The sequence below is a fragment of the Melanotaenia boesemani genome, chromosome 14 (genome assembly GCF_017639745.1).
Source record: "Melanotaenia boesemani isolate fMelBoe1 chromosome 14, fMelBoe1.pri, whole genome shotgun sequence".
NCBI lineage: Eukaryota > Metazoa > Chordata > Actinopteri > Atheriniformes > Melanotaeniidae > Melanotaenia > Melanotaenia boesemani.
Window position 1 is genome coordinate 784,530 of NC_055695.1, and position 27,994 is coordinate 812,523.

The 27,994-nt window shown below is 43.4% G+C and overlaps 1 protein-coding gene across 4 annotated transcripts in view; it reads right to left on the minus strand.

The window, feature by feature from the left end:
- Positions 1-982: 982 nt before the first annotated feature.
- The window catches only part of nrd1b (nardilysin b (N-arginine dibasic convertase)), a 39,548-nt gene continuing 12,536 nt past the window's right edge, over positions 983-27,994 (minus strand). For 2 of the 4 annotated variants that reach the window (XM_042006050.1, XM_042006051.1), the window contains exons 9-31: positions 27,058-27,115; positions 25,524-25,597; positions 25,342-25,411; positions 25,176-25,253; positions 24,762-24,882; positions 24,584-24,642; positions 24,301-24,355; positions 24,116-24,220; positions 23,699-23,822; positions 23,501-23,587; positions 23,276-23,395; positions 22,305-22,356; positions 20,530-20,680; positions 17,486-17,613; positions 17,219-17,381; positions 17,103-17,134; positions 16,894-17,032; positions 16,689-16,736; positions 16,551-16,603; positions 15,244-15,327; positions 14,952-15,159; positions 4,975-5,064; positions 983-1,532 (exon numbers count right to left, since the gene is read on the minus strand). In XM_042006050.1, the coding sequence (XP_041861984.1) occupies positions 1,332-1,532; positions 4,975-5,064; positions 14,952-15,159; positions 15,244-15,327; positions 16,551-16,603; positions 16,689-16,736; positions 16,894-17,032; positions 17,103-17,134; positions 17,219-17,381; positions 17,486-17,613; positions 20,530-20,680; positions 22,305-22,356; positions 23,276-23,395; positions 23,501-23,587; positions 23,699-23,822; positions 24,116-24,220; positions 24,301-24,355; positions 24,584-24,642; positions 24,762-24,882; positions 25,176-25,253; positions 25,342-25,411; positions 25,524-25,597; positions 27,058-27,115 (2,300 nt within the window). In that variant the 3' untranslated portion in view covers positions 983-1,331. Of the gene's footprint in view, positions 1,533-4,974; positions 5,065-14,653; positions 14,816-14,951; positions 15,160-15,243; positions 15,328-16,550; positions 16,604-16,688; positions 16,737-16,893; positions 17,033-17,102; positions 17,135-17,218; positions 17,382-17,485; positions 17,614-20,529; positions 20,681-22,304; positions 22,357-23,275; positions 23,396-23,500; positions 23,588-23,698; positions 23,823-24,115; positions 24,221-24,300; positions 24,356-24,583; positions 24,643-24,761; positions 24,883-25,175; positions 25,254-25,341; positions 25,412-25,523; positions 25,598-27,057; positions 27,116-27,994 lie in introns of those variants that run through there. The other 2 variants (XR_006012707.1, XR_006012706.1) reach the window with 2 other exon arrangements.

Here is a 27,994-nt window from a genome sequence, read left to right on the forward strand (position 1 = left end):
TGCTGAACCTGACACGCAGCCATCTTGGTCTGTTCTAGGAGGTCCCCACGGTGGTGGAGCATGATGGCGATGTTGGTGATCGTTGTCCGATCAAGCAGCTTCACTATCGTGTGCATCCCCTTAAACGGGCTGTAATGCAGGAGGAGGCGAAGTATTTACGCTTCCTGGTGAGTTCTGTGTATTTACGGTTCTTTGGCTTTTCACGGGTTTAGATTTTGGTTTCAGATGATAAAGAACTTACATTTTATGAGGGTTTGTTGCTCATGTGAGACGTGCATTATGCAGGAACTGTAGCATTCAGTGCCTTTCTGTCCTTCCTGGAGGATTCCCGCCAACATATCTGCTCGGTTCCTTAAAGAAAGCGTTTTCCGCCTTCATTTTCTCACCGAGTCGATTGGTTTTCTTTTTCATTTCCTCTGTGCTTGTGCAGAAAAGATCAACATAAAATGCTTCTGTGATTCACCGCGTAGAGTTCAGTAACGAGCCGTGGCCATGGAAACGTGTGGAACATGACAACGAGCCAGGTTCGGGTTTCTGCTGCGTCGTCGGGCTTCTGCCTGTTTTCTGAGGTTCTCTGTTGTTTCGTCTCCACATTTATCAGGAGCGACCGGCGGAGCAGGAAACAAAAACCACGACCGCACGGAAACCCGCAGCCTCGGTCCTCGGCGTGTTCTCCTGGAAGACGTGAGCAGGCGATCACCTGTCAACCAGGTGAGCTGCTGGCGTGTTGTTCCGGTTGGTCTGTCCTGGTTCTGAAGCTGGACTCGTTCAGAGCCGCTGCTTGAGCTCAGGTGTGAATCCACCTCAGACCTTAATGCAGCGTTGGTCCGAACTCGTGCTCAGTCGTGTCAGAGTGCACGTTGACCCAGAATCTGAGGACCAGTTTTAGTCCTGATGGAGACGTGCGCCAGAAGCAGATTTTCCTGTGACAGATCATCAGTTAAAAAATAATTTAATAAAAGATCTTCATGACAACAGTTTCAGAGAAAATCAGCATTCTTTATTTTAAACCAGAGCCCTGAGTCAGCGTGCTGCATTCACTTCCCCTGGGAATTATCATATTTCAAAATTTAAAGCTACAAGGACATAATGACTGTTTTCTGCCTCTGTTCTCTCAGCTGATTGGCTCGCTGTCACAAACTGACCTGATATCTGAGCTGCTCGACCAATCAGAAGCTCAGGATAACACAGACAATGATTTCCCACGGGAAGTAAACGTAGCATGATTACAATCACAGAAAGAAAATAACACAAGCAGAGACAGACAATCCTCAACCCTCCATGTTGTTATGGTTACTGCCACTGAGAGCCAGTTCTGCAGTGGGCGGGGCCTAGCTGAGTATTTTGTGGTATGGGTGGAGAGGGAGCGAGGAGGTGAATGCTCTGATGTCATTGATGAGGGTAGCGTCCTGCAGCGGTTTCAACAAGGCCGGCAGAAAGGTCAGCTGACTCACTTCACCATAAGCGGAGGAGGGGGCGGAGTCAGAGCTCTGGTCAGGAGGGTCGTTCTCCTCCACGCCGAAACCCACCACCTGACAGGAAACATCTAAAGTTCAGAATTTAACTCGGATGGATGGATGGATGGATGATAGATGGATGGATGATGGATGGATGGATGGATGATAGATGGATGGGTGAATGGATGGATGGGTGAATGGATGGATGGATGATGGATGATGGATGGATGGATGAATGATGGATGGATGATAGATGGACAGATGGATGGATGATGGATGGATGGGTGGATGGATGGATGATTGATGGATGATGATGGATGGATGGATGATAGATGGATGATGGCTGGATGGATGATAGATAGATAGATGGATGGATGATGGATAGATGGATGGATGATGGATGGATGGATGGATGGATGATTGATGGATGATGATGGATGGATGGATGATAGATGGATGAATGATGGCTGGATGGATGAAGGATGGATGATGGATGGATGGATGGATAGATGGATGGATGATAGATGGATGGATGGATGGATGATAGATGGATTAATGATGGATGGATGATGGCTGGATGGATGGATGGATGGATGATTGATGGATGGATGATAGATGGATGAATGATGGATGGATGATAGATGGACAGATGGATGGATGGATGGATGATGGATGGATGATGGATGGATGGATGGATGGATGGATGATAGATGGATGGATGATAGATGGATGGATGATAGATGGATGGATGATGGCTGGATGGATGATAGATGGATAGATGGATGGATGGATAATGGATGGATGGATGGATGGATGGATGATAGATGGATGGATGGATGGATGATAGATGATGGATGGATGGATGGATGGATGGATGGATGATGGATGGATGACGGATGGGTAGATGGATGATGGATGGATGGATGGATGGATGGATGATAGATGGATGAATGATGGATGGATGATGGTTGGATGGATGATAGATGGACAGATGGATGGATGGATGATGGATGATGGATGGATGGATGGATGATGGATGATAGATGGATGATGGATGGATAGATGGATAATGGATGGATGGATGGATGATAGATGGATGGATGGATGATAGATGGATGGGTAGATGGCTGGATGACAGATGGATGGATGATAGATGGATGGATGATGGCTGGATGGATGATAGATGGATGGATGGATGGATGGATGGATAATGGATGGATGGATGGATGGATGGATGATAGATGGATGGATGATAGATGATGGATGGATGGATGGATGGATGACGGATGGGTAGATGGCTGGATGGATGATGGATGGATGAATGATGGATGGATGATGGCTGGATGGATGATGGATGGATGGATAATGGATGGATGGATGGATGGATGATAGATGGATGGGTAGATGGATGATGGATGGATGGATGGATGATAGATGGATGGATGATGGATGGATGGATGATAGATGGATCATGGATGGATGGATGATAGATGGATGGATGATGGATGGATGGCTGGATAATAGCTAGATGGATGATGGAGGGATGATAGATGGATGGGTGATGGATGGATGATAGATGGATGGATGATGGATGGATGGATAGATGGGTGGATGGATGATGGATGGATGGATGGATGGATGGATGGATGGATGACAGATGGATGGATGACAGATGGATGGATGATAGATGTATGGATGATGGATGGATGGATGATAGATGATGGATGGATGGATGATGGATGGATGGATGGATGACGGATGGATGGATGATAGATGGATGATGGATGGATGGATGGATGGATGATAGATGGATGGATGATGGATGGATGGATGGATGGATGATAGATGGATCATGGATGGATGGATGATAGATGGATGGATGATGGATGGATGGCTGGATAATAGCTAGATGGATGATGGATGGATGATAGATGGATGGGTGATGGATGGATGATAGATGGATGGATGGATGATAGATGGATGTATGATAGATGGATGGATGATGGATGGATGGATGGATGGATGGATGGATGATAGATGGATGGATGATGGATGGATGGATGGATGGATGGATGATAGATGGATGTATGATAGATGGATGGATGATGGCTGGATGGATGATAGATGGATAGATGGATGGATGATAGATGGATGGGTGGATGGATGATGGATGGATGGATGATAGATGGATGGATGGATGGATGGATGATAGATGATGGATGGATGGATAATGGATGGATGAATGATGGATGGATGATGGCTGGATGGATGATAGATGTATGGATGATGGATGGATGGATGATAGATGGATGGATGATAGATGGATGGGTAGATGGATGATGGATGGATGGATGGATGATAGATGGATGTATGAAAGATGGATGGATGATGGCTGGATGGATGATAGATGGATGGATGGATAATGGATGGATGAATGATGGATGGATGATGGCTGGATGGATGATAGATGTATGGATGATGGATGGATGATGGCTGGATGGATGATAGATGGATGGATGGATGGATGGATGGATAATGGATGGATGGATGGATGATAGATGGATGGATGGATGGATGGATGATAGATGATGGATGGATGGATGGCTGGATGATGGATGGATGGATGGATGACGGATGGGTAGATGGATGGATGATAGATGGATGGATGATGGCTGGATGGATGATAGATGGATAGATGGATGGATGGATGGATGATAGATGATGGATGGATGGATGATGGATGGATGGATGGATGGATGACGGATGGATGGATGGATGGATGGATGATAGATGGATGGGTAGATGGATGATGGATGGATGGCTGGATAATAGCTAGATGGATGATGGATGGATGATAGATGGATGGATGATGGATGGATGGATGACGGATGGATGGATGGATGATAGATGGATGGGCGGATGGATGGATGGATGACAGATGGATGGATGATAGATGTATGGATGATGGATGGATGGATGAATGATAGATGGATGGATGGATGGATGGATGGATGATGGATGGATGATGGATGACAGTTGGATCGGTGGATGGATGATGGACGGAGGATGGATGGGTGGATGGATGGATGGATGGATGGATGATGGATGGTTGGATGGATGATAGATGGATGGATGATGGATGGATGATAGATGGATGGATGGATGGATGATAGATGGATGGGTGGATGATAGATGGATGGATGGATGGATGGATGGATGGATGACAGATGGATGGATGATAGATGTATGGGTGATGGATGGATGGATGATAGATGGATAGATGGATGGATGGATGGATGACAGATGGATCGGTGGATGGATGATGGACGGAGGATGGATGGATGGATGGATGATAGATGGATGGATGATGGATGATAGATGGATGGATGATGGATGGATGATAGATGGATGGATGGATGATAGATGGATGATGGATGGATGATGGATGGATGGATGGATGGATGGATGGATGGATGGATGGATGGATGGATGGATGATGGAAGGAATGTCCACTCACGTGCACGCTGAGCTTTCTGCTGCTGCCTCCTCGGTGCTCCAGGAACCAGGAGACCAGGTCCTCCTTGGTGAAGACCTTCAGAACCTCAATCTGCAACCAGACCACAGTGGATCAGAACCAGAACCAAACACCTGCCTTCCCCTTCTGCAGCTTCCACTGGCTCACAGGTGAGTGTGGACCATCAGCAGGTTTGGTTGGTGGTTTGATTCCAGACACTGAATCCTCAGATGAGAGATAAAAAAGTATTCACACCCCTGATGAAATTCCAGTTTTTTCGTTAAAAACTGAAACCGGAATAAAAATTTTCCGAACTTTAATGTGACGTTTAATGACCTGCAGATTCACCTGGAAAACAAACTGATGTGTTGGAGGAAAACAATACAAGCTGCATAAGAATGGGCACCCTAAACTAAAACTACAGATTGAAACCCGGAATTCCATCTCGGAAAAGTTGGAATGAAGTCCAGATAAATTCCAGCTGTACTCGTCCTCACATCCCCAGTTTACGTGACAAATTTTTATCCTGACTGGACGTTTGATCGAATTAAAAGTGCTCCATGTCCACATGTCAGTTGAGCCGACTGACCTCGATCGGAAAGAATTTTAATCCGATATAGAGGGGGGCGATTTAAACCTTTTCACGATCGGTTTAAACCTTTTCACGATCGATTTAAACCTTTTCACGATCGGTTTAAACCTTTTCACGATCGGTTTAAACCTTTTCACGATCGATTTAAACCTTTTTCAGTCGATTGAAACCTTTTCACGATCGGTTTAAACCTTTTCACAATCGATTTAAACCTTTTTACAGTCGATTGAAACCTTTTCACAATCGATTTAAACCTTTTCACGATCGGCTTAAACCTTTTCACAATCGATTTAAACCTTTTTACAGTCGATTTAAACCTTTTCACGATCGGCTTAAACCTTTTCACAATCGATTTAAACCTTTTTACAGTCGATTTAAACCTTTTCACGATCGGTTTAAACCTTTTCACGATCGATTTAAACCTTTTCACGTTCGATTTAAACCTTTTCACGATCGATTTAAACCTTTTCACCATCGTTTAAACCTTTTTCACGATCGGTTTAAACCTTTTCACGATCGATTTAAACCTTTTCACGTTCGATTTAAACCTTTTCACGATCGATTTAAACCTTTTCACCATCGTTTAAACCTTTTTCACGATCGGTTTAAACCTTTTCACGATCGATTTAAACCTTTTCACAGTCGATTTAAACATTTTCAGGAGCAATTCAAACCTTTTTAGTCGATTTAAACCTTTTTACAGTCCATTTAAACCTTTTCATAATCGATTCAAACCTTTTCATAATCGATTTAAAGCTTTTTACAGTCGATTAAAACCTTTTCACGATCGGTTTAAACCTTTTCACGATCGATTTAAACCTTTTCACAGTCGATTTAAACCTTTTCACGATCGATTCAAACCTTTTTACAGTCGATTTAAACCTTTTCACGATCAGTTTAAACCTTTTTACAGTCCATTTAAACCTTTTCATAATCGATTCAAACCTTTTCATAATCGATTCAAACCTTTTCACGATCAGTTTAAACCTTTTTACAGTCCATTTAAACCTTTTCATAATCGATTCAAACCTTTTCACGATCGATTTAAACCTTTTCACGATCGATTTAAACCTTTTCACGATCGATTTAAACCTTTTCACGATCGGTTTAAACCTTTTCACGATCGGTTTAAACCTTTTCACGATCGATTTAAACCTTTTTACAGTCGATTGAAACCTTTTCACGATCGATTTAAACCTTTTCACAATCGATTTAAACCTTTTCACGATCGGTTTAAACCTTTTCACGATCGGTTTAAACCTTTTCACAATCGATTTAAACCTTTTCACGATCGGTTTAAACCTTTTCACCATCGGTTTAAACCTTTTCACCATCGGTTTAAACCTTTTTCACCATCGGTTTAAACCTTTTTCACAATCGGTTTTAAACCTTTTCACGATCGATTTAAACCTTTTCACAGTCGATTTAAACATTTTCACGAGCAATTCAAACCTTTTTAGTCGATTTAAACCTTTTCACAGTCCATTTAAACCTTTTCATAATCGATTCAAACCTTTTCACGATCGGTTTAAACCTTTTTCACGATCGATTTAAACTTTTTTACAGTCGATTGAAACCTTTTCACGATCAGTTTAAACCTTTTTACAGTCCATTTAAACCTTTTCATAATCGATTCAAACCTTTTCACGATCAGTTTAAACCTTTTTACAGTCCATTTAAACCTTTTCATAATCGATTCAAACCTTTTCACGATCGTTTTAAACCTTTTCATGATCGATTTAAACCTTTTCACAATCGATTTAGACCTTTTCACGATCGGCTTAAACCTTTTCACGATCGATTTAAACCTTTTTACAGTCGATTGAAACCTTTTCACGATCGATTTAAACCTTTTTACAGTCGATTCAAACCTTTTCACGATCGATTTAAACCTTTTCACCATCGGTTTAAACCTTTTTCACGATCGGTTTAAACCTTTTCACGATCGGTTTAAACCTTTTCACGATCGGTTTTAAACCTTTTCACGATCGATTTAAACCTTTTCACGATCGATTTAAACCTTTTCACGATCGGTTTAAACCTTTTCACGATCGATTTAAACCTTTTCACAGTCGATTTAAACCTTTTCACAATCGATTTAAAGCTTTTTACAGTCGATTTAAACCTTTTCACGATCAGTTTAAACCTTTTTACAGTCCATTTAAACCTTTTCATAATCGATTCAAACCTTTTCACGATCGATTTAAACCTTTTCGTGATCGATTTAAACCTTTTCACGATTGATTTAAACCTTTTCACGATTGATTTAAACCTTTTCACAATCGGTTTAAACCTTTTCATGATCGATTTAAACCTTTTCACGATTGATTTAAACCTTTTCACGATCGATTTAAACCTTTTCACGATCGGTTTAAACCTTTTCATGATCGATTTAAACCTTTTCACGATCGATTTAAACCTTTTCACACTCGATTTAAAGCTTTTTACAGTCGATTTAAACCTTTTCACGATCGATTCAAACCTTTTCACAATCGATTTAAACCTTTTTACAGTTGATTGAAACCTTTTCACGATCGATTTAAACCTTTTTACAGTCGATTCAAACCTTTTCACGATCGATTTAAACCTTTTCACGATCGGTTTAAACCTTTTCACGATCGGTTTAAACCTTTTCACGATCGATTTAAACCTTTTTACGTTCGATTGAAGCCTTTTCACGATCGATTTAAACCTTTTCACGATTGATTTAAACCTTTTCACGATCGGTTTAAACCTTTTCACGATCGATTTAAACCTTTTTACAGTCGATTTAAACCTTTTCACAATCGATTTAAAGCTTTTTACAGTCGATTAAAACCTTTTCACGATCGGTTTAAACCTTTTCACGATCGATTTAAACCTTTTCACAGTCGATTTAAACCTTTTCACGATCGATTCAAACCTTTTTACAGTCGATTTAAACCTTTTCACGATCAGTTTAAACCTTTTTACAGTCCATTTAAACCTTTTCATAATCGATTCAAACCTTTTCACGATCAGTTTAAACCTTTTTACAGTCCATTTAAACCTTTTCATAATCGATTCAAACCTTTTCACGATCGATTTAAACCTTTTCACGATCGATTTAAACCTTTTCACGATCGATTTAAACCTTTTCACGATCGGTTTAAACCTTTTCACGATCGGTTTAAACCTTTTCACGATCGATTTAAACCTTTTTACAGTCGATTGAAACCTTTTCATGATCGATTTAAACCTTTTCACAATCGATTTAAACCTTTTCACGATCGATTTAAACCTTTTTACGTTCGATTGAAGCCTTTTCACGATCGATTTAAACCTTTTCACGATTGATTTAAACCTTTTCACGATCGGTTTAAACCTTTTCACGATCGATTTAAACCTTTTTACAGTCGATTTAAACCTTTTCACAATCGATTTAAAGCTTTTTACAGTCGATTAAAACCTTTTCACGATCGGTTTAAACCTTTTCACAGTCGATTTAAACCTTTTCACGATCGATTCAAACCTTTTTACAGTCGATTTAAACCTTTTCACGATCAGTTTAAACCTTTTTACAGTCCATTTAAACCTTTTCATAATCGATTCAAACCTTTTCACGATCAGTTTAAACCTTTTTACAGTCGATTTAAACCTTTTCACAATCGATTTAAACCTTTTCACGATCGATTTAAACCTTTTCACGATCGATTTAAACCTTTTCACGATCGATTTAAACCTTTTCACGATCGGTTTAAACCTTTTCACGATCGGTTTAAACCTTTTCACGATCGATTTAAACCTTTTTACAGTCGATTGAAACCTTTTCACGATCGATTTAAACCTTTTCACAATCGATTTAAACCTTTTCACGATCGGTTTAAACCTTTTCACGATCGGTTTAAACCTTTTCACAATCGATTTAAACCTTTTCACGATCGGTTTAAACCTTTTCACCATCGGTTTAAACCTTTTCACCATCGGTTTAAACCTTTTTCACCATCGGTTTAAACCTTTTTCACAATCGGTTTAAACCTTTTCACGATCGATTTAAACCTTTTCACAGTCGATTTAAACATTTTCACGAGCAATTCAAACCTTTTTAGTCGATTTAAACCTTTTCACAGTCCATTTAAACCTTTTCATAATCGATTCAAACCTTTTCACGATCGGTTTAAACCTTTTTCACGATCGATTTAAACTTTTTTACAGTCGATTGAAACCTTTTCACGATCAGTTTAAACCTTTTTACAGTCCATTTAAACCTTTTCATAATCGATTCAAACCTTTTCACGATCAGTTTAAACCTTTTTACAGTCCATTTAAACCTTTTCATAATCGATTCAAACCTTTTCACGATCGTTTTAAACCTTTTCATGATCGATTTAAACCTTTTCACAATCGATTTAGACCTTTTCACGATCGGCTTAAACCTTTTCACGATCGATTTAAACCTTTTTACAGTCGATTGAAACCTTTTCACGATCGATTTAAACCTTTTTACAGTCGATTCAAACCTTTTCACGATCGATTTAAACCTTTTCACCATCGGTTTAAACCTTTTTCACGATCGGTTTAAACCTTTTCACGATCGGTTTAAACCTTTTCACGATCGGTTTAAACCTTTTCACGATCGATTTAAACCTTTTCACGATCGATTTAAACCTTTTCACGATCGGTTTAAACCTTTTCACGATCGATTTAAACCTTTTCACAGTCGATTTAAACCTTTTCACAATCGATTTAAAGCTTTTTACAGTCGATTTAAACCTTTTCACGATCAGTTTAAACCTTTTTACAGTCCATTTAAACCTTTTCATAATCGATTCAAACCTTTTCACGATCGATTTAAACCTTTTCGTGATCGATTTAAACCTTTTCACGATTGATTTAAACCTTTTCACGATTGATTTAAACCTTTTCACAATCGGTTTAAACCTTTTCACGATCGATTTAAACCTTTTCACCATCGGTTTAAACCTTTTTCACGATCGGTTTAAACCTTTTCACGATCGGTTTAAACCTTTTCACGATCGGTTTAAACCTTTTCACGATCGATTTAAACCTTTTCACGATCGATTTAAACCTTTTCACGATCGGTTTAAACCTTTTCACGATCGATTTAAACCTTTTCACAGTCGATTTAAACCTTTTCACAATCGATTTAAAGCTTTTTACAGTCGATTTAAACCTTTTAACGATCAGTTTAAACCTTTTTAAAGTCCATTTAAACCTTTTCATAATCGATTCAAACCTTTTCACGATCGATTTAAACCTTTTCGTGATCGATTTAAACCTTTTCACGATTGATTTAAACCTTTTCACGATTGATTTAAACCTTTTCACAATCGGTTTAAACCTTTTCATGATCGATTTAAACCTTTTCACGATCAGTTTAAACCTTTTTACAGTCCATTTAAACCTTTTCATAATCGATTCAAACCTTTTCACGATCGATTTAAACCTTTTCACGATCGATTTAAACCTTTTCACGATCGATTTAAACCTTTTCACGATCGGTTTAAACCTTTTCACGATCGGTTTAAACCTTTTCACGATCGATTTAAACCTTTTTACAGTCGATTGAAACCTTTTCATGATCGATTTAAACCTTTTCACAATCAATTTAAACCTTTTCACGATCGATTTAAACCTTTTTACGTTCGATTGAAGCCTTTTCACGATCGATTTAAACCTTTTCACGATTGATTTAAACCTTTTCACGATCGGTTTAAACCTTTTCACGATCGATTTAAACCTTTTTACAGTCGATTTAAACCTTTTCACAATCGATTTAAAGCTTTTTACAGTCGATTAAAACCTTTTCACGATCGGTTTAAACCTTTTCACAGTCGATTTAAACCTTTTCACGATCGATTCAAACCTTTTTACAGTCGATTTAAACCTTTTCACGATCAGTTTAAACCTTTTTACAGTCCATTTAAACCTTTTCATAATCGATTCAAACCTTTTCACGATCAGTTTAAACCTTTTTACAGTCCATTTAAACCTTTTCATAATCGATTCAAACCTTTTCACGATCGATTTAAACCTTTTCACGATCGATTTAAACCTTTTCACGATCGATTTAAACCTTTTCACGATCGGTTTAAACCTTTTCACGATCGGTTTAAACCTTTTCACGATCGATTTAAACCTTTTTACAGTCGATTGAAACCTTTTCACGATCGATTTAAACCTTTTCACAATCGATTTAAACCTTTTCACGATCGGTTTAAACCTTTTCACGATCGGTTTAAACCTTTTCACAATCGATTTAAACCTTTTCACGATCGGTTTAAACCTTTTCACCATCGGTTTAAACCTTTTCACCATCGGTTTAAACCTTTTTCACCATCGGTTTAAACCTTTTTCACAATCGGTTTAAACCTTTTCACGATCGATTTAAACCTTTTCACAGTCGATTTAAACATTTTCACGAGCAATTCAAACCTTTTTAGTCGATTTAAACCTTTTCACAGTCCATTTAAACCTTTTCATAATCGATTCAAACCTTTTCACGATCGGTTTAAACCTTTTTCACGATCGATTTAAACTTTTTTACAGTCGATTGAAACCTTTTCACGATCAGTTTAAACCTTTTTACAGTCCATTTAAACCTTTTCATAATCGATTCAAACCTTTTCACGATCAGTTTAAACCTTTTTACAGTCCATTTAAACCTTTTCATAATCGATTCAAACCTTTTCACGATCGTTTTAAACCTTTTCATGATCGATTTAAACCTTTTCACAATCGATTTAGACCTTTTCACGATCGGCTTAAACCTTTTCACGATCGATTTAAACCTTTTTACAGTCGATTGAAACCTTTTCACGATCGATTTAAACCTTTTTACAGTCGATTCAAACCTTTTCACGATCGATTTAAACCTTTTCACCATCGGTTTAAACCTTTTTCACGATCGGTTTAAACCTTTTCACCATCGGTTTAAACCTTTTTCACGATCGGTTTAAACCTTTTCACGATCGGTTTAAACCTTTTCACGATCGGTTTAAACCTTTTCACGATCGATTTAAACCTTTTCACGATTGATTTAAACCTTTTCACGATCGGTTTAAACCTTTTCACGATCGATTTAAACCTTTTCACAGTCGATTTAAACCTTTTCACAATCGATTTAAAGCTTTTTACAGTCGATTTAAACCTTTTCACGATCAGTTTAAACCTTTTTACAGTCCATTTAAACCTTTTCATAATCGATTCAAACCTTTTCACGATCGATTTAAACCTTTTCGTGATCGATTTAAACCTTTTCACGATTGATTTAAACCTTTTCACGATTGATTTAAACCTTTTCACGATCGATTTAAACCTTTTCACGATCGGTTTAAACCTTTTCATGATCGATTTAAACCTTTTCACGATCGATTTAAACCTTTTCACACTCGATTTAAAGCTTTTTACAGTCGATTTAAACCTTTTCACGATCGATTCAAACCTTTTCACAATCGATTTAAACCTTTTTACAGTTGATTGAAACCTTTTCACGATCGATTTAAACCTTTTTACAGTCGATTCAAACCTTTTCACGATCGATTTAAACCTTTTCACGATCGATTTAAACCTTTTCACCATCGGTTCAAACCTTTTTCACGATCGGTTTAAACCTTTTCACGATCGATTTAAACCTTTTCACCATCGGTTCAAACCTTTTTCACAGTCAATTTAAACCTTTTTACGATCAATTCAAACCTTTTTAGTCGATTTAAACCTTTTTACAGTCCATTTAAACCTTTTCATAATCGATTCAAACCTTTTCACGATCGGTTTAAACCTTTTTCACGATCGGTTTAAACCTTTTTCACGATCGGTTTAAACCTTTTCACGATCGGTTTAAACCTTTTCACAATCGATTTAAACCTTTTTACAGTCGATTGAAACCTTTTCACGATCGATTTAAACCTTTTCATGATCGGTTTAAACCTTTTCACCATCGGTTTACACCTTTTCACGATCGATTTAAACCTTTTTACAGTCGATTGAAACCTTTTCACGATCGATTTAAACCTTTTTACAGTCGATTTAAATCTTTTCACGATCAGTTTAAACGTTTTTACAGTCCATTTAAACCTTTTCATAATCGATTTAAACCTTTTAACGATCGATTTAAACCTTTTCACGATCGGTTTAAACCTTTTCACGATCGGTTTAAACCTTTTCACGATCGATTTAAACCTTTTTACAGTCGATTGAAACCTTTTCACGATCGATTTAAACCTTTTTACAGTCGATTGAAACCTTTTCACGATCGATTTAAACCTTTTCACGATCAGTTTAAACCTTTTTACAGTCAATTTAAACCTTTTCATAATCGATTCAAACCTTTTCACGATCAGTTTAAACCTTTTTACAGTCCATTTAAACCTTTTCATAATCGATTCAAACCTTTTCACGATCGATTTAAACCTTTTCACGATCGATTTAAACCTTTTCACGATCGATTTAAACCTTTTCACGATCGATTTAAACCTTTTCACGATCGGTTTAAACCTTTTCACGATCGGTTTAAACCTTTTCATGATCGATTTAAACCTTTTCACAATCGATTTAAACCTTTTCACGATCGGTTTAAACCTTTTTACCGTCGATTTAAACCTTTTCACGATCGATTTAAACCTTTTTACAGTCGATTTAAACCTTTTCACGATTGATTCAAACCTTTTCACGATCGGTTTAAACCTTTTCACGATTGGATCAACAGGAAAAATAAGCATGTTCACACTCATTCCGATGGTTTTGTGGTGGATGTTGTCCCAGCCTGTGCTTGAGCCAGGTGGCGGTTACGTGGCGTCATGAGTTGACCAGAGCAATGGCAGCAGCAGAACGGGACTGTCGCGGATACGCTTTAGTTGGAAACTGTACAAGTTCAGGATTATCGAGCATTTCAATGGTCAAAAGGTTAAAAAAAAAACATTTCTTCCCAACTAGTCGGCAAAAGTGTTTTGATCATATTAAATCTGTCATGATGTAAATACAACCGATCGATCACTTCATTCATGTAAACATGTCAGCTGGATCCCAGATCAGATTGATTTCAGTCGGATAGATGAAATATTTGTCCATGTAAGCGTAGCTGGTGTGGGACAACAGGGACGTTACAGAGACCTGGACGTCCCCCCAGAACTGATGAAAAGATGAAAACTGGTCCAGAACACTGTCGGAGATTCTGGATGTGTCCTACAGGTGGATCCTACAGGTGAATGTTGGAACACATCTTCTGGTCCAGTGATCATCCCCACAGTGAAGCATGGTGGTGGCAGCATCATGCTGGGGGCAAAAAGCTTGGAAACATCTGGAAAATCCTGGAAAATATTTCTTATGCCTCTAGTTCTGTCAAACTGGAGGCACACGATACCGTTGAATCTCAAATGTGCACAGATGAGGCATCACCATGGAAACCCACCTCTTTGCCGAGCCGGTCGAAGATGTACTGCTGTGTCACCACCTCAGACCAGTTCCGGTCCACTTCCTCTCCCAGATGAGCATCCTCGCACTCCTTCAGCTTGATCAGAGCCGTCACCTGAGTCCTAAAGGCGTCCTCGCTCAGGGCCAACAGACGCTCGCCAAAACTCAGCAAGAACTCCTCGATCTTCGCCTCCACCAGCTCCGAGCTGCAAGCAGGAAGTTCAGCTTCAGTTCAGGAACCCAGAAATAAAAAACTGGATCAGATCAGAACCACACACAGGTCAGCTCACCTGAACTTGGTGGCCTGCGTTTCCACAGTGACGGAGAATCCTAGAACCCCCGAAGTGTTCCTGCAGGTTGGGTACACCTGGTACCTGGAGGGAGCCAGATCACGGAGGGAAAGGAGAGTTACTACCAACCAGCTGATCCAAACATCTCAACGTGTCTGTGTTGACAGATCAAATCAGAGTTGTCAGGTCCATATCGGCGGGTCCTCAGCGGGTCCGCTTGTCAGACCATATTAGCGGGTCGTCTCGGACCATATTAGAGGGTTGAGCCGGTCCGTCTTGACGGGTCGCGTCGGACCGTTGTGGCGGGTTGCATCGTACTGTTATGGCAGGTTGCGTCGGACTGTTATAGCAGGTCGCGTCTATCCATACTGGTGGGTCGCGTCGGACCGTGTTAGCGGGTTGCGTCGATCCATACTGGTGGGTCGCGTCGGACCGTGTTGGCAGGTCGTGTTGGACCGTTATGGCGCGTTGTGTCGGACCGTTATGGCAAGTCACGTCGGTCCGTTATCGTGGGTTGTGTTGGACCGTATTGGTAGGTCAAGTCGGTCTGTAATGGCGGGTCGCGTCGGACCGTATTGGCGCGTTGTGTTGGACCGTATTAGTGGGTCGAGTCGGTCTGTATTGGAGAGTCGCATCGGACCGTATTGGTGGGTCACGTTGGACCATTATGGCGGGTCGTGTCAGACCTTATTACTGGGTCGCATTGACCGTATTGGCACGTTGCGTTGGACCGTATTGGCGGGTCGAGTCGCTCTGTATTGGCGGGTCCGTCAGTCTGTTAATGCGGGTTGTGTTGGACTGTTATAGAGGGTCGAGTCGGTCTGTATTGGAGGGTTGCGTCGGATCGTTATGCGAGTTGCATCGTACTGTTATGGCAAGTTGCGTCGGACTGTTATAGCGGGTCGCGTCGATCCATACTGGCGGGTCGAGTCGGACCATATTAGCGGGTTGCGTTGACTGTACTGGCGGGTCGAGTCGGTCTGTATTGGCGGGTCGAGTCGGTCTGTATTGGCGGGTCGAGTTGGTCTGTATTGGAGGGTCCGTCAGTCCGTTATGGCGGGTTGTGTTGGACTGTTATAGAGGGTCGAGTCGGATCGTAATGGCGGGTCAAGGTGTTCCGTATTGAAGGGTCTCATCGGTCTGTATTGGAGGGTCGGGTTGGTCCCTATCGGCAGGTCTTTCGGTTTGTACTGGCGGGTCAAGTCGGTCTATGTATAGAAAGGTGTGGTCCAACACGTCCTTGGACCCCACAACTCAACCTACACAGGTGGATTCGTCATCAGGTGTAAACCAGAGGAAGTTCTCACCCCAACGTCTCCTTGGTCCTCAGGAAGTCGAAGCAGGGCTCCTCCATGTGCATCTGAACACAAACACAGAAGATCAGCTGGTGGTTCAGATGTTCCTCCTGCAGGAGGTTTCAGTATGAACATCATGTGGACACTCACCACCATCAGCTCCATCAGTGTGTGCTCCCTGAGCCTCTTCAGCCCCGACTGTAACACAAACAAAGAGTTACAAAGCTGGGGGCGTGGCCTATGTGAGATGTGCCCTATGTATGATGTGTGACCTCTGTGTCAGGATGTAGTCACTTTGTGGCAAGGCGGTCTCACCTGGAAGTACACTGTGACCTCGGAGGTCATGTGGTCTCACCTGGAAGTACACGGTGACCTCGGAGTTAGCGTCTCCTTTGTTGAGAGACCTAACCCTGCAGAGATGATGTTTGGGAGGCAGCTCCACCACCTGGAAGGAAACAGGGACCTCTGCAGAAAGACGCTGGAACTGCAGCCTTCTGCAAATGGGAAGAAAATGCTGAACATGTCAGACGGACACCTGGACCAATCAGAGCTACCAATACTCACTCTGTGAAGAACTGCAGGAACTCTCTGGACTCCTGATGGAGGAAATGACATCACACAGGTGAGAAACAAACTTTCACCTGAACAGGTGAAACTTTCTGTGGCATTACGTGTCTCACCGTGCTGGTGAAGTTTCCCTGCACCAGCCCCTCAGCGTAAAGCTCCGCCTTCAGCGCTGTGACGAACACCATGAGGTCGTGGACGGTCAGCCCGTCTGTCAGGACCCGATACTTCTGGATGACAGACCACCGATGGGGCTCCAGGATCAGCAGACGGACATCTCTGCACACACACACAGTTACACCTGCGTTCCCACAACAGTCTCCACCCCTCTCCTCTCATTGGCTGCAGCCGTGCGCGCTCCTCCTGCTGGTGTGTGCACGTACTTGCCGAGCCTGTCGGGCTTGATGAGGATGTTGAAGTAGGTTTTCCTCAGCTGCTCCGAGAACATGTTGAAAACCCCCGGCTCGGTCCTGAAGTCGGCCAGGTGGTCCACTATCAGCTTTAGCAGCAGCTGGAAGGACCAGGAACAGTGAGGAAGACCCAGACCCAGGTCCAGATCCAAACCAAGGTCCAGATCCAGACCCTGATCCATACCCAGACCGAAATCCAGGTCTAAGTCTGGATCCAGACTCTGATACAGACTGAGGTCTGGATCCAGATCCAGGTTGCATCTTTAATGTGTTTATTAACCTTTTATCAGAAAGCAGAAAAAACATTTTTACTTCTCTGAACGACTTTTTTTTTATGATTAGAATTTTATTGATTTTTTCTATGTGATACAAAGCAGTACAGCCAAAGATGCATAATATATGTAAGGTAAAAGCAAAACACAAAGAAATACATTAAAATAAAAACAAAAAAAAACAAAAAAAAAACAGAGAAACAATTAGTAAAATAAAACACGAGTCACCCAGTGAGAGAGTTCAGCACCCTAAAAGAAAATACTAATACAGTCTTACCACCACAAGAAATATATAAGGAAAGAATCATAAAATGCTAAGTAGTCTCATTTAAGCTGGAGAGATATGCGTCCCACTTCAGATGGAAATAATCCATTTTATCTAACAGCTTGTATGAAAGGCGTTCCAGTGCAGTGAATTTACCAAGATGATTGTGCCATGAGGACACAGGGGGAGCTAACTGGGACTTCCACTGAGAACCAGTAAGTTTACGACCCAGCATTAGTGCTGCCTGGACCCATTCGGCATCGTTTGAGGGAAGACTGTTAAGAGATGATGGGTCACCCAAAATAAAAAGCCCCTGATGGAGGGGTATATTGTGTTTAACAATCTGTGTGACGTACCGATGGACTTCCATCCAGAAGTTCTGAACTTTGGGGCAGGTCCAATACATGTGAGTGAACGTACCCTCATCCCTTCCACATCTCCAGCAAGCAGCGGACTGAGCAAGTTTTAGCCATAATAAACTGCATTTCTACCCCAAATCAGTAAAATATCAATATTCTAACAAAATAATCGATTCCAAAACCATAAAAAGCTGGTATCGGTACTATCAATATTTTGATAGTACATGGAGGCCAGGAACAAAAAGCCAAGTTACATGAAGACAAAATTGTATAGCTGAGCAAGGTAGGTCGTTTTATTTTCTACTTTTGAGCACAGGGGTGTTTTTTGTGGTTGGTTAAAAAAATAGACTGGACTTTATTTTTTTTTTTATTTTACTTTAAACGACTTGTTGAATTTCATCATTTTATTCATCAAGTGCTTTGAAATAACTTTGGTTGTGAGTTGGTGCTTTATAAATGAACTAATATGACTAAATGTACCAAACAGTACTCACAGTAACCATGACAACACCAGCAGGCTCGCTAGCGAGGGTCAGGCCCAAACCAGAGGCCCAGAGGCCCGACGAAGAGGCCCAGAGATCCAGAGGCCTGACCAAGAATCCCAGAGATCCAGAGGCCCGACGAAGAGGCCCAGAGATCCAGAGGCCCGACCAAGAAGCCCAGAGATCCAGAGGTCCGACGAAGAGGCCCAGAGATCCAGAGGCCCGACGAAGAGGCCCAGAGATCCAGAGGCCCGACCAAGAAGCCCAGAGATCCAGAGGCCCGACGAAGAGGCCCAGAGATCCAGAGGCCCGACGAAGAGGCCCAGAGATCCAGAGGCCCGACCAAGAAGCCCAGAGATCCAGAGGCCTGACCAAGAAGCCCAGAGATCCAGAGGCCCGACGAAGAGGCCCAGAGATCCAGAGGCCCGACCAAGAAGCCCAGAGATCCAGAGGCCCGACGAAGAGGCCCAGAGATCCAGAGGCCCGACCAAGAAGCCCAGAGATCCAGAGGCCCGACGAAGAGGCCCAGAGATCCAGAGGCCTGACCAAGAAGCCCAGAGATCCAGAGGCCTGACGAAGAGGCCCAGAGATCCAGAGGCCCGACGAAGAGGCCCAGAGATCCAGAGGCCCGACCAAGAAGCCCAGAGAGCCAGAGGCCCGACGAAGAGGCCCAGAGATCCAGAGGCCTGACCAAGAAGCCCAGAGATCCAGAGGCCTGACGAAGAGGCCCAGAGATCCAGAGGCCCGACCAAGAGGCCCAGAGATCCAGAGGCCTGACGAAGAGGCCCAGAGATCCAGAGGCCTGACGAAGAGGCCCAGAGATCCAGAGGCCCGATGAAGAGGCCCAGAGATCCAGAGGCCCGACGAAGAGGCCCAGAGATCCAGAGGCCCAACCAAAGACAAACTGGTGCAGTTTTATTGGTTTATTGGTGAAACTAAATTTTATGGCATTTTAAAGTTGAAACTCTGGATCTTCGTTCAGGCTCTGCTGTTACTGGCCTACCGTTGGCTTGTTGAAACTCCCGATTCTGTTGATAAAAAGTGGATAAAACTCCATCCAGGCTGTCTTGTTCTGCAGTAAACTTCATTTTGTGGTTGGTAGAAACACCCTGAAGCTAGACACTGACTTCAGAACCACAGCTGGTTTCTGGTAATCTAAATACTTTTTAGAATTCAGTTTAATATTAAATTTATTTACTTTTCATTTTTAGAATATTACAATAAAAGTAGTTTAATGTTTCTGAGCGGCATAAATAGCACTGGCCAATTAATCATGTAAAAGTAGAAAAGCATATTTTCTAGTATCAGACAGAAAACGTAACAAAATGCATTATTTATAAATCATTTATACATTATTTGTACATTAAAGGTGTAGACCCCTCTAAAAATACTGGAGCAGGGAGGCCAGTTTCTTTATTTTGCAAAACACCAAAAGATGAATATAAGACTAGAAAATTTAAGTGCACCCACTGCCTCATCATACATGTACATACATGTGTGATGAGGCAGCCACGTCACAGCGAAGCAGCTGCTTGGAGCTGGTTATAATGACATAGCCAGGCCTGGTGGAGGAGCTGCAGACCAACATGTAGACACACCTACAGTATGATGTATGGAGTGTGTGTGTGTGTGTCTTCACCGGCAGCTTGTGGTTGAAGCCCTTCAGTCGGATCATCAGTCCATGCTCCCCGGCCACCAGCTTGTACTCCAGCTGAGCCACGTCTGCCTCGTAAGCCGGTTCTGCCAGGTTGTGGGCCAGGATGTTGACGAAGAGGTCGAACAGAACCAGACTGAGGAGGAGGTGGAGGAAGAGACCAGTATGTTGCTCAGGTTCTGCTCAACCTCCTGCTGGTTCTATCTGTTTGATGTTTTTACTCCATCAGAATCAGTTTAACCTTTGACCAATCAGCCGGCAGCATCATGTAACATCATTATCTGAGCTGGAATTTTCTCTGTCCTGAGTCCTGAACCAGGAAGCCGGACTAACATACCTGGATATTTCTCTGTTACCTGGGTTACCCAGACTTTCAGGATCCTGATCAGTGGTACTAAGCTGGTTATCAACCAGTAACTTAACCCAGGGTTTTCCATCCAGATCAGAGCGTGCTCACAGAAAAGGGGCAGAGTTTGCAGCGTCTGACCAATCACAGACATGCAGAGCTCCTACTTCACCATGGAGGAGCAGACCGTCATTCTTTACTAATATGAAGAATTAAACATCATCCAGGCTAGAAGTAGCACTGTTGCCGTAGCAACAGCCAGGAAGGAAGGCTGGCTCTGGTAATACGTAAACTAGTGAGATTCTAGGATTTAATTGATGGGACGATATAAACTGACATGATGTTTGGGGCGGAGCTTCCTCAGTTCCTTCCTTTCCTTCATAGTCTCCATCCAGGTCTTTAGAGGCTCCGCCCCCATGTGAGCATTTGTGTTGGAATATTAATTGCTCACCATGACGAGATGACTGGTTGCATATGGTTCCATAAATTTTCCAAGACTCAGGTGACTGACGGAAGAAACAAACAAAAACACGTCCCTCGGCTGGAGGTCTACATGTATAAAAAAACTGCTTCAGGTATAGGAACACGCGGTTATTTAGAATGACGTTGTTTAGAACGACGTTAGTAACATTGTTATTTAGAACACCGTTATTTAGAACACGTTGTTTAGAATGATATTATTTAGAATGACGTTAGTAACGCTGTTATTTACAACATGTTATTTAGAACGTTATTTAGAACACGTTATTTTGAACGACATTGTTTGAACATGTTTTGTAGACTGCATTATTTAGAATCATGTTAGTAACGTCGTTATTTAGAACACGTTATTTAGAATGACGTTATTAACACAGTTATTTAGAACACGTTATTTAGAATGACGTTATTAACACAGTTATTTAGAACACGTTATTTAGAATGACGTTATTAACACAGTTATTTAGAACACGTTATTTAGAATGACGTTATTAACACAGTTATTTAGAACACGTTATTTAGAACACGTTATTTTGAACGATGTTGTTTGAACACGTTATTTAGAATGAAGTAATTTAGAATGCCGTTATTTAGAACGACTTTAGTAACATCGTTATTTAGAAGATCGTTATTTAGAACACGTTATTTAGAATGACGTTATTAACACAGTTATTTAGAAGACCGTTATTTAGAACATGTTATTTAGAACAACGTTATTTAGAATGATGTTAGTAACACGGTTATTTAGTTTATTCCATAACTGGTAGTTTACAGACACCTTTTCCATTGTCCTTTTTTCTTGTTTTTCTGGAAAGTAAGAGGCTGAAAACAATCATTACTGCTTTTTCCTACCCCAGGTTCACCCTGAAATTACATGGATCAGAGAAAATCCATCTTCCTGGTTCAGGCCTCTGGTGTGTGTCCAGGTGTGTCTTACTTCTCTGGGCTTTTCTGGATGGTTGGGGAGATCAGGTGGAAGCGGATGTATGCTGGAAAACACAAACAGGAACAGATGTTACACAGAGAAACCGGCTGATGCCAGATGTCAGGGAGACGCTACGCGTTACAGATGTCGGGGTCAGGCTTCGTGTTACAGATGTCGGGGTCAGGCTTCGTGTTACAGATGTCGGGGTCAGGCTGCGTGTTCCAGATGTCGGGGTCAGGCTTCGTGTTACAGATGTCGGGGTCAGGCTGTGTGTTACAGATGTCGGGGTCAGGCTGCGTGTTACAGATGTCGGGGTCAGGCTTCGTGTTACAGATGTCGGGGTCAGGCTTCGTGTTACAGATGTCGGGGTCAGGCTTCGTGTTACAGATGTCGGGGTCAGGCTGCGTGTTACAGATGTCGGGGTCAGGCTTCGTGTTACAGATGTCGGGGTCAGGCTTCGTGTTACAGATGTCGGGGTCAGGCTGCGTGTTACAGATGTCGGGGTCAGGCTTCGTGTTACAGATGTCGGGGTCAGGCTTCGTGTTACAGATGTCGGGGTCAGGCTGCGTGTTACAGATGTCGGGGTCAGGCTGTGTGTTACAGATGTCGGGGTCAGGCTGCGTGTTCCAGATGTCGGGGTCAGGCTTCGTGTTACAGATGTCGGGGTCAGGCTTCGTGTTACAGATGTCGGGGTCAGGCTGCGTGTTCCAGATGTCGGGGTCAGGCTTCGTGTTACAGATGTCGGGGTCAGGCTTCGTGTTACAGATGTCGGGGTCAGGCTGTGTGTTACAGATGTCGGGGTCAGGCTGCGTGTTACAGATGTCGGGGTCAGATGTCGGGGTCAGGCTGCGTGTTACAGATGTCGGGGTCAGGCTTCGTGTTACAGATGTCGGGGCAACGCTGCGCGTTACAGATGTCGGGGCGACGCTAGTTGTTTCAGCTGCTTCCAGATGTTAGACAGTGTTGCTGATTTATAGACTCACCTTTAGGGATCTTGAACTTGTTGTCCTTCTTGTACCACAGACCGCCTCGCACACTGTCCACGATCCTGACCGGAAACTCTGAGTCGGGACAGTCTGACGTCTTCAGGTTGAAATCTGTCGCTGTGGCAACAAGGGAAAGATTGAAGCAGTCAGACCAGTTTACCACCTGTAGGTCTAGGTTCAGCTACGACTAGCAGTCTGTCAGTGAAGGCACCACGGTCTGACCGATGAATTTGTTCTCTGCAGGAAGGTGGAGGTCGGGGTTGAGCTGGAAATCTCCGGCCCAGAGCTGGGTCCACTCCTCTGGAAGATCTGCAGAGACCAGATAGACTTTAAAAACCTGGTTTACCAGATAATGTCCAGGTTTGTCCTGGTTAGACCCAGCTGACTGGACCTTTGGGTCTTTTCTTGGTCTTTTCATACCCTCAAAGCTGTAGCTGGTACCGAACCACTTCTCTCTGAGAGGACAGCGGCCTTCGTTCTCCGGAGACAGCAACAGCAGGTTGGACCTATCAGGAGTCAGCAGGGACAGCACCGCTCCAATCACCTGAACACACCGTTCACACAGGACACACAGTCTGGATCACAACCTGGCTCAAAGTCTGGATCAGAACCCGGATCACAGTCTGGATCACATTCTGGATCAGAACCTGGCTCAGAGTCTGGATCAGAACCCGGATCACAGTCTGGATCAGAACCCAGATCACAGTCTGGATCAGAACCTTGATCACAGTCTGAATCAGATCCTGGATCACAGTCTAGAGCAAACTCAGGATGAAAATCTGGGTCAGAACCTAGATTGAAGTCTGGATCAGAACCTGGATCAGGAGTCTTGCTTACCTTGTGGTCGTACTCGAACATGAGCTGGTCTCCGGTCAGGAGGTCCTGTTTAGGGAACAGCTGCATGTTCTCACAGATGTTCTCCACGAACTCGATGGGGTCAGTCTGTTGGGCAGAAACAGGACCATGTGACACTCAGTGACCAATCAGAAAGCTGGAAGTGTGTCTATAAAATCCATGTGCACCTGCTCCTGGTAGTGAAACTCGTTGGCTTCGATCTTCTGAATTTCCTCATAGATCCTGCAACGACACACACCTGCAGTGACTGCCGGTTTCTATGGCAACAGGTTCAAACAGGTGGAGACATTACAGAGGAGCTGAAGCAGAAACTGGACTCAGAGAACTAGTTCCAGATCAGGAACTGGCCGAACCCGAACCAGAACGGTATTAAACAGTGTAAATGGATTAGCTAAAAGCTGCAGCTCATGTTGTTGCCATGGTAATAAGTTTGCTCCGGTGGCCTCTGACCTCTGCTGGGGTCCCAGAGTCTGCAGCATCTTCAGGTACTGGAACACAATGTGGACCACCTGCACACAGAACCACAACAGGATAAAGATCTGCAGCCGAGCCACCTGTCTGACACACCTGCTGCTGCCATGGCAACCAGCTTCCTGTCTACATGTGATCATCCGGCTTGTTTGTGTACCTGGTAGAAGTTCTGGTAGCCCTGGTCGGTGAGGGTGATGGAGACGGAGAAGATGGAGTATGTGGAGTTCTGGTCAAAGCCCGTCTCACTGTTTCCTCCAAACAGAGCCAGAGCCCAGCACCTGAACACACACAGTGACCCAGTCTGACCCAGGTTGACCTGGTCTGGCTCAGTCTGACCCGGTCTGACCCGGTCTGAACCAGGTTGACCTGGTCTGACTCAGTCTGACCCAGTCTGACCCGGTCTGACCCAGGTTGACCTGGTCTGATTCAGTCTGACCCGGTCTGAACCAGGTTGACCTGGTCTGATTCAGTCTGACCCAGTCTGACCCGGTCTGACCCAGGTTGACCTAGTCTGATTCAGTCTGACCTAGTCTGACCCGGTCTGAGCCGGTTCAGGTGCTCCAGAACTCACTTCTTCCTGAGCAGAGACAGGATGCTGCCGGCTCCCTCGTGTCCAATCAGCCAGGAGATGTAATGAAGAGGTTTCACTCTGACAGACACAGACTGACAGTCAGCTGACCAATGATGTCACAGAGGACGATGACATCACATTACTCCCAGAACCAGGTCGGACTCACCTGTAGTGTTTTCCTTGTGGTGGGACGGCCCAGCTGATGGTGAGAGCATGAACCTTCCTCACAGGAACCACTGAAACACAGTCAAGTAGTCTTCATCAGTCCTCTTCATCACAGGAGAGTCACTACTGACAACGACAACAACAACAACAACAACAACAACAACAACAACAACAACGACAGACCTCGGTACAGCTTGTTGAAAGCCGGTGTGTCAAACGGCTGCTGCAGGTGAGAGAAGTCAGGCCGAAGTTCACCACTAGAGACAGAACGACATGTTAGATCATCCATCCATCCTCCATCCATCCATCCGTCATCCATCCATCCATCCATCCATCCATCCATCCGTCCTCCATCCATCCATCCATCCATCCATCCTCCATCCATCCATCCTCCATCCATCCATCCATCCATCCATCCATCCATCCATCCATCCTCCATCCATCCATCCATCCATCCATCCATCCATCCTCCATCATCCATCCATCCATCCCTCCATCCGTCATCCATCCATCCATCCATCCTCCATCCATCCATCCGTCATCCATCCATCCGTCATCCATCCATCCATCCATCCATCCATCCATCCTCCATCCATCCATCCATCCATCCATCCATCCATCCATCCTCCATCCATCCATCCATCCATCCATCCATCCTCCATCCATCCATCCATCCATCCATCCGTCATCCATCCATCCATCCATCCGTCATCCATCCATCCTCCATCCATCCATCCATCCATCCATCCATCCATCCATCCGTCATCCATCCATCCATCCATCCATCCATCCATCCATCCTCCATCCATCCTCCATCCATCCATCCATCCGTCATCCATCCATCCTCCATCCATCCATCCGTCATCCATCCATCCATCCTCCATCCATCCATCCATCCATCCTCCATCCATCCATCCATCCATCCATCCATCCATCCTCCATCCATCCATCCATCCATCCATCCTCCATCATCCATCCATCCATCCATCCATCCGTCATCCATCCATCCATCCATCCTCCATCCATCCATCCATCCATCCATCCGTCATCCATCCATCCGTCATCCATCCATCCATCCTCCATCCATCCATCCATCCATCATCCATCGATCCATCCTCCATCCATCCATCCATCCATCCATCCATCCATCCATCTTCCATCCATCCATCCATCCATCCATCCATCCATCCTCCATCCATCCATCCATCCATCCATCCGTCATCCATCCATCCATCCATCCATCCTCCATCCATCCATCCATCCATCCATCCATCCATCCGTCATCCATCCATCCATCCATCCATCCATCCATCCTCCATCCATCCATCCATCCGTCATCCATCCATCCTCCATCCATCCATCCGTCATCCATCCATCCATCCTCCATCCATCCATCCATCCATCCTCCATCCATCCATCCATCCATCCATCCATCCATCCATCCTCCATCCATCCATCCATCCATCCATCCGTCATTCATCCATCCATCCATCCATCCGTCATCCATCCATCTGTCATCCATCCATCCATCCATTCCTCATCCATCTATCCATGTAGTTTTCCAGGAGGACCTGAACTGGACTCCTGACATGAAAGACCAGCTGATCTATTCTGAACCTCCCTTCTGATCAGCTAAACATAGACCTGATCCTTTCTTCCTCAGGTGCAGTGCATCATCTACATGATGTAAATGCAACCTGAGTGTGTGAGTTCTTACTTGTTGGGGATCTTGATGAAGATCTCCTTCACCCACTGCTCCAGAGTGTCCAGAGTCTCTGCAGAACACAAACACCGTCAGCTGACTGACTGATGACATCCCAGATCGGTGTTGCCACATTTCAGCTCCATAAAAACAGTGATGTCAACAAAAAACTATTAAAATGATTTTGTCTATTACGCTCTGCTTTCATGTCATGTCCAACGGTGAAACAGAGAAATTCTGGAAGTTTCTCCTCGTATGTAGGGCATCAGACCCTCCTTTCTACGGATCGACCAGTATGGAACGTTTCCTGAGCCGATACGTTTGTTCCCTCAGTTTACACCACAGGAACGACTCGATGAGAACAACGTTCCGAGTCTTGTTTCAAAACAAAACTTTTATTAAAAAGGAAAGTTCTGGAAGTTCTTCATCCTCCCAGTTTAGGAGCTGCTGGTTATGATGGAGGAAGCAGACTGTACCATCCAGCTCCTCCTCCTCATCAGTCTGCCGAGGAAATCCTGTTAAATACCAGGAAGGACGTATGAGGCGGAAAGAGAAGCGATGAGGGAACAGCTGCTGTTCTCTGCTCTGCAGCTCAGAAAGCTGCTGACTTTCCCTCCAGGTTAAATCTGGTTGATGAGCAGATCTCTGCTTTTATACATTAATACGTGGGTTTTCGTTAAAACTAGTTTTAGTATTTACTATGTAAAGACCAGAAGAAATGGGACCGCTTTTACCTGCTCTGGCCACCGGTGGGCGTTTTCATCTCATGGGATTTTGTGCTATTTTTAGGCATGCAACGTTCTGGATCAGATGATGTGGAGGTATTGTGTAAAGGCTGGGATGCAGAGATGAATCCATGCTGGACTTCACAGCATGCGGGACCATGCAGGAATAAACGTCCACGCCAGCAAGAAGCGCTGCTGTTAGCTGCAGAGGAACGTCTGGCTGAGGT